The sequence below is a fragment of the Orycteropus afer genome, unplaced genomic scaffold (genome assembly GCF_000298275.1).
Source record: "Orycteropus afer afer isolate SDZICR_OR568_19922 unplaced genomic scaffold, OryAfe1.0 scaffold00300, whole genome shotgun sequence".
Lineage (NCBI taxonomy): Eukaryota > Metazoa > Chordata > Mammalia > Tubulidentata > Orycteropodidae > Orycteropus > Orycteropus afer.
Genome location: NW_006921887.1, coordinates 373,219 through 381,169, shown reverse-complemented (window position 1 = coordinate 381,169; position 7,951 = coordinate 373,219). Strand labels below are relative to the sequence as shown.

Here is a 7,951-nt window from a genome sequence, read left to right as displayed (position 1 = left end):
AAAAAAAAAAAAAAAATGAATTGCCTCAATTTTAAAGATTAGGAAACCAAGGGCCAGAGAAACTGACTGACTTATTAAAAATCAGATTATGGCAGAACTTGGCTTACTCTTTTTCTTAAGATAAATGAACTATTCTCTGTATTATAGAAAATAAATACAAGTTTATATTAGATTTACTCACTTTTTAAGGAAGATAGAGAGGAAGTTCTGGGCTGTTCGCATGGCTGTTTCATAAGAGTTGGTAATGACAACATCCTGATCAACCTAGAGTGAGAAAAATGAATTTATAAAGATATAAAAAGAAATACCAACCTGTAAGTTAGTTCAGTTGCCTGCCCATATTATTACTGAGTAGGGATAATAGGTTTAAATACTAAAATGCTTAAATTATTCTTTTATACATGAAGAGATAAAGTACAATTAGCATCCTAAATGTATTTCAGTACTTTATAAAAACAATTAAGTGAAAACATTGGTAAGGTTCATTTTAATTTAGTGAAATACATGAAAAAGTGACAAAGGAGGCCAGGTGGTTCAAGTGGTTTACGATCACCTGCTAATCTAAAAGGCTGGCGGTTTGAACCCACTCAACAACTCTGCAGAAGAAAAGGCCTGGTAAACTGTTTCCATAAAGATTATAGCCAACAAAAGCCTATGGAGCAGTCTACTTTGTAACATGTGGAGTGGCTGTGAGTCAGGCAGCTAACAACAACAGAAGAATGAAAAGTGTAGTTAACAAATGTAACAGCAATAGTTGGCTTATCATGATCTATGTCAGAACAAGAAGAAATCAATTGAAAATACAAAAAGAAAAATTTAGAAACTATTCCAAGTTCAAAGCTTATAAAACACTACTTAATACAAAAGAAAATACAACTATTTTGCTAGAAATTTTAAACCAGGATATACATGGGCAATTCATCACTGTGGAGACCCAGAAGACAAACAGGAAAAGGGGCTCAAGCTCAGTAATAACCAGGGAGATGCAAAAGAAAACATAATACTAACTCATACTGATCAAACTAGGAAAAATCAAATAGTATGAATATAAACTGGAACACCAATTTGGTGAGCCAACTGGTGACTTTAAAATTAAAAAAGCATGTATACTATGACATAACGATTCTAAGTATATACCTAGAGAAACGCTTGCTTTAAGGTGAGAAACAGTTATAAGATAGGCTTAACTGAAGGAAAAGAGGATTCAGTATAACTTATGTGTATTCAAAACAATGCCGAGTGAAAAAATAAACTATAAATATTGCGATATCATTTATGTAAATTTAAAAATTCTTCATCAAATTTATGCAGATAAGTAAGAAGATAAACATATGCTTGATATAGTAATGGTTACCAATAGGCAGTAGGGAAGACTGGAGACAGAACAATAGGAATGAAAGAAGCATCAAAGCACCAACTTTTTTGGTAATATTTACTTAATTATTATCAGCAAACAGAAAATATTATATACACAAAAACACACACACATATACTTATATCTATCCAGAAAAGAATGAAATTACTCCCATTTCTGTAGAACTTCTGTTGAGGTAAAACTACAGAACTTGGAAAAATTATAAACTTCAATGAACAAAAGCTACAAAACCCAAAGCAAATCTCAGTGAGGGCATAAACTCATTTTCCACACAAATTCCATACTAACTATATTACATTATACACATTAATATACATTACATTATAATATTTACTTTCACATTCAGTATCTCATTTGAGACAACCTGATATGGTAGGAACATCATGTGTTATAATACTCATTTTACTGCTGCAAAAACAAACTCAGATTCAAGTGGCCTGTCTTCTAAAACTTAATCTAGAGCTTTTACAAAGACCCTAAATCCCAGCCATGAACCCCTAATTAAGAACTTCAGTTTTGTAAGAATGACAAGACATACAGGTGCCTCCTTCCAAAAAGGTACAAAGTTATAAAACCTTTAAAAGAGTTCTTACTTTTTTGTTTGAGTCCTCTTCTGAATTAGAGTCCTTCTCTGATGATGGTAAGTGTACTACACACTGAATAAGTTGTAAAACCAGTGCTGTAACCATCTGAATATACATGGGTTCTCCATCCATATCACTACTATTTAACCTTTTATGGAGTAGAAAAAAAAGTTAAATCACATGAAGATGATTTCATTTTCCATGTCATCTGTCACCTGAAAATTTCAGATGCTTTATCAATATTTCTAGGCACCATTCTTGGTGCTGATAAGCTCTGGTGGTGTAATGGATAAGGCTTTTGGCTGCTAACCTCAAGGTCCAGTGGTTCAAATTCACCAGCTGCTCCGTGGAAGCAAGATGGGGCAATCTACTTTCTTAAAGACATACAGCTTTGGAAACTCAATAGGGGTCACTATGAGTTGTACTGACTCGATGGCAGTGATTTTTTTTTTTTTTTTTTTTTTAAATTGGTGCTAACGAGCTCTGGGAGTGCATTAGTTAAAGCATGTAACTGCTAACCAAAAGGTTGGTGGTTGGAACCTACCAGCCACTCTGTGGGAAAAAGATGAGGCAGTCTGCTTCCATAAAGATTTACAGCCTCAGAAATGCTAGGGATTTCCTACATTGTTGCTATGAGTCAGAATCAACTTGCTGGTGGTGGTTTGTTTGTTTACTATTAGTGTTTATCATGTTGTCCTTATGTTTAATTATTTTTAATAAATTAGAAAATATCTGGTAAAGCCTATGTGTACTCTGATAATTCAAACAGTCAAATGAAAAATGTAGTATTTAATACAAATCTCAATACTTTATATGCACAGGTCAAAAATTTATAATGAAAACTCAAAATGATTTAAAAAATGGTTAACAGTCTTCAAAATTCCCCAAAGCCATGCATTCAGATATTCATTTTTTAAATTAAAATGTACCATATAGTGAGCTTTCTGCTCATCAAGGTCATTGCCACAGAGTATGAAAAATCAATTTCTAAGTCTTTTGTTCTATTGTTATTGTAGAAACACAAGAATTCTATACTGGTAGATTTTTCTTCAGGTTTTAATAGACAACAGAAGTTTAGTTAGTTCAGAAAATGATTAAGATAAAAATAATTATTTTAGTGAAGAGAGCCTTCAAAAGAATCTAAAAATAATCTCCTATGACAGCAGGTCAACACATTTAATGTTAGAGATACTAAGATGATTATCAGGATACTATGATGATGCTGACTAAAGCAGATGATAACATTCCTTATGTATGGTATGCTTAATGATTTAAGTGCATTTAATCCCTATGTCTGTTCTCTATACTGCTGTTAATGTTTCAGCTCTCTCCTTAAAATAGCATTTGATGGCTTCCCGCCATCTGATAGATCAAGTCTAAATTCTTAGTCTGACTTGTAAAGTTCTCTTTGAACTACCTCTCACTCTTCCAACAGACCTATAATTCTAAACTGGGGATGATTTTGCCTACAGGGGACATCTGTCAGTGTCTGGAGATAATTTTGGTTGTTACAACATCTAGGGGGAGGGTTTCTATTGGCACCTATTGAGAGATGTAAGAGATGCTGCCAAACATCTTACAGTGTATAGGCCCCAAATGTCACTAGTTCTGAGATTGAAAAATCCTGTCATAGATCCTTACATGTTAGAATTACTGAACTTCATGTCCTCTAAATATGCCTTATGATTTTACATATCCAAGCTATTTTTCATGTTGTTCTGAATGAATTGTTTCTCTTTTATTTGTTCATTAAAACATAAACCAGAGAAATGATGGCTGCAGTTTAATGGAATTCTTCATTACACTCGACACTGGGACAATTAGTTACCTGAAGTTCCTTAAACTCCTCTTGCTGGTTGGTAATCTTGCAAGTGAAGTAAAAATTTCTTCCAAAATTAACTGCCTATGTTTTTCGTATCTTGAGAATACCTATTTAAGAATTATAAAATCCCAAGTTATTATATTAAAAACAAAACAAAAATGACATTATCAGTCTTTATACTATGTGTTAAAAAATATTATCTACCATTTAGAATGTTTTTGATTTAAATGATTTTGAACCATTATAATTTTACTGGAAATGCTGAGGAATTATCAACTGAAAATTATAAAAAAAAATTTAGAAACGTTTACAATTTGACAAAAACTGAATGCAAAAAATTACTTAAATAGAAAAATGAGGCCTTGATTCATAAAATCTAAGACATACTGTAACAGTTATGTTGAAGTAGATCTACTGAAAACGTTTACTCTACAAATTTCTGGTAGCTAGGATCAAACGTTAATATTATTTGGGTGGTGTTCAACTATTAGTTGAAAAGTGGGCAGTTCAAAGGTACCATGCACTGAAGGCCTTGAGAACTCCAGAGAACAATTCTACTCTGCACACATGGGGTTGTTATGAGTCAGAATCAACTTGAGGGCATCTAACAACCACAACAACAACAACAAGTATTATTTTACTTTGAGCATAACTTAAAAATACGAATTGAAGACAGTTATACTTACTGCAGTCACTAGCTTAATGGCACACAATTGTAGTTCACTGACATTTTCCACAAAAAATGGTGTTATTCCCATCGATGATACCTGCAAAAAAAAATTAGTTCACGTCATTAGCTGATTTCAGTTATATTCTAATTTATTAAATTCATACATTTATTGGAAAACATTGAGAGGGCATTTTTTCCCCTCACCTGATCAGCATCTATCTAGCCTTCTGTCTGTTCTCCTTCATCCTCAAGCATATTAGCACACACATCAAGTACCTTCCTTCATAGCTGCCATTTCTCTAATGTCTATCATTTGGATTAAGGAATATCACAAGAATTTAAAGAAACAAAAAACATACTGCTATCCTTGATAAAAATGTCCTCGCATACTGTAAAAGACATGGTAACTTATCTTTCAAACAATTCAGTTTGGAATTTACACTACATTCACCTGTCTTCTGCTCAAAATGTATTATTTTAAAGCTTCCTTGAACTTTATTTCTTTAATTTAGATAGACTATACTCTGAATTGAAAAAACTGTTGAATAATACTGATGCAGTAAGACTCTGTACTCTGATATCATTTGGTCTAAAAATACACAGAAATGGTTCAGTAAAATTTACCTGAAGAATTGTTGTGTCTGTAAGGAGCTGTATCTCTAACAATTCTGATAAGCTGCTAACAATATCACAAACTTTGTTGTAAAGCATTACTATTACTCTCTGTTTATGGGTAGAACATTTGGCCCGTTTTGCCTTTGAACTTAGTAAGCCTCCTAAAATAAAAAATATAAAAAAAAATCAAAACAAGGAATTGTGAATCAACCGTAATAAAACTGGTTTCTGCAATAAGTGGACACATTTTTTTGGGGGGAGGTTACATGTAAATACAACTTGACAAATAAAGCTAGTTACTTATTAAAAAAGAAAAATATATTCTTTAAGGTATTTAATTAGAAAGTAAACATTCAACATTCTTATGACATATAATTTATGGTACAATTCAGTGCCTATTAAATTCTTAGATGTAAAACATTACCTTTATTTTTATTGTGTTCTATTGGGAGTAGAATAAAGTTTAAATTAATTTGCAATTATTAAAGAAGAGGTGATCAAATATAGATTATTCATGAAACTATGTTTGTCTTTCCTCTCTCCAAACATATATACTAACTAATTTTTAGTGCTCATTTATAGTGTACATCTTGAACCAATCCATTTTGCAGCTAGCTACTATTTTGGGTAGAATTTGGGGGATGTGGTAACTGGAACCAGAAGTAATATTATCTAGGATTTTCCCTAATCAGCAGAAAGTACTTCTATTATACATAAGTAGGTGCTAAAGAAATCATAACTGAACAAGTACTGGATTAATTAAGAGTTCTAAATTCCAGTAAATTCTAAAATTAAAGTTGGTGTTTATTAAAATATAGGTAATCTAATAACTCAGCTGCGATTTTATGTCACTGTATTCTAAGGCCACTAATATGACAAAATTATATAATAGACAATTTTGATATTAGACTGAACTATAAATATAAAATGGGCAAACCAACCTCCATGAGGATCTAATCTGTAAACAGGATCATACTGAGGATAAAGTGTATTCTGCAAATGAAATTTAGTGTACTGTATAACTCTTTCGATTACATCCTCAATATATACAGCTTTTGGCATGTTGGGAGATGTCATGATGTTGATAGTCGTAAGACAAGCATCTGCTGATTTTGTAACTCTCTCCATAATAAGGTCTCTCCATAATCTCTCTTCTTCTTCTGTATCATTATTCTACAAAACAGTACATTGTTAATGACTGGAAATATAAATTGCGATATATTTCACTTTCATCGGTGAAAAACATGACAAAACTCTTGATATGTATATTCTGTAAAGAATCTTTGGAATGAAGTAAAAGTATTGATAATACTACTTTAAATTTCTGTTTCAGTGTTTTCAAACATGATTTACTCTATTTACCATTTTCCCATTAGATGACACTCCACTGACAAAGTTAGAGTCACTTTTATTATCTGTGTACTTTACCCAAGTCTAAGAATTTAGCTTAAGATTATAATCACATGTAAGGAATTTTATGTTTTGGGTATAAATATTTTGACCATCAAAAAACTTTACATTTTACTTTCTGTTATAAGACCAAATAAAAAATTAAAACAACAAAAAAGATTCTTATCTGGAAATATAAAAAGGTACTGACTCATTCATTCCTAATACAGTGTACAGTGTATATATAAATAAATATACACATACATACACCACACATACATCTATATATTTCAAAATGAGACTAAAGAGTGTTGATTATGTAGACTACTGAAAACACAATTTGTTTTCTGATATGGTAATTCAACAACTCACAGAAGACCACATTTTAATTTACACATAAACAACTTGACATTACAACTGAGAAAAAATGTTTTTAAGCTTACTTTTAAAATGAAAATCCTTCCACCCCATCTTTAGCTATGGAATTATCACTCATATACTCATATACTGGGATAAAGCATATTTGGGCTGGCAAATAAAAGTACAATGTATGTAAAGCAGAGAGGGGTTTTCTAATTAGTAATGCCTAACAACTGGATTACTTTTGTTCCCTAACTCTTCAGTTTCCTATAATTTTACTACTTATAGGTTTACTTGAAAAATTGTTTAGGATAAAGTAGCTTTTCTTTACTATTAAAACTGCTCTTTGGAAGAGTTAGTTAAGGAGGCTCATGAATCACGCCACATGTTAAGGCTATCTACAACACATTAAATAGTGCTAAGGTTTTCAGGACTGGAAATAATTTTATTAAGACTGAGTCACCTAGCCTGCCAGACTCTAGATTCTTGATGTTTATCATAATTTCTTTCCAAAGTGTTCTAAGTAAAACTTGCAGACTAAAGATGGAAGAGACTGTTTATTATAGGTTTCTCCAAGCTTTTTTGTTTCTATGATCAAAAAAAAACTAGTTAAGCAGGGGCAGAAAGCATTGGGAAAATATGGATATATTAAATAATCCATAGAACTAACACCTGAGTCACTACCGCCTGTCAGTTTGTTGTACCATAGTGACTTGTGTGTTGCTGTGATGCTAAAAGCTACGCCACTAGTATTTCAAATACCAGCAGGGTTACCATGGTTGTCAGGTGAGGGCAGAACTTCCAGAGTAAGACAGAGTAGGAAAAAGGTCTGGTGTTATACTTCCAAAAGTTAGCCAATGAAAACCAGTGAAGCCAATGAAGACGGTGTAGGAGCAGGGAATGTTTTATCCTGCTACAGATAAGGTTGCTTTGACTCAGAGCCAACTTAATGGCACCTAATAAAAACCACCATCACCTGAGATTATTTTTCAACATATTTTATTCCATATGGCTCACTCAGCAAGTCTATGGCTTCCACAAACACCAAGAACATTACCTATACTTTCTCTCATGGGATAAACTAAAATCCAGTGTATGTACTAAATATATGTATTATATAAAAAACCAAAACCAAA

At 32.2% G+C, this 7,951-nt stretch overlaps 1 protein-coding gene across 1 annotated transcript in view; it reads right to left on the bottom strand.

Moving 5' to 3' along the window:
- Positions 1-7,951, bottom strand: part of NIPBL (NIPBL cohesin loading factor) — a 146,303-nt gene that overhangs the window by 68,154 nt on the left and 70,198 nt on the right. The window contains exons 16-21 of the mRNA XM_007951572.2: positions 6,008-6,239; positions 5,076-5,227; positions 4,468-4,548; positions 3,788-3,888; positions 1,969-2,107; positions 182-264 (exon numbers count right to left, since the gene is read on the bottom strand). Of these exons, the coding sequence (XP_007949763.1) occupies positions 182-264; positions 1,969-2,107; positions 3,788-3,888; positions 4,468-4,548; positions 5,076-5,227; positions 6,008-6,239 (788 nt within the window). The remainder of the gene's footprint in view (positions 1-181; positions 265-1,968; positions 2,108-3,787; positions 3,889-4,467; positions 4,549-5,075; positions 5,228-6,007; positions 6,240-7,951) is intronic.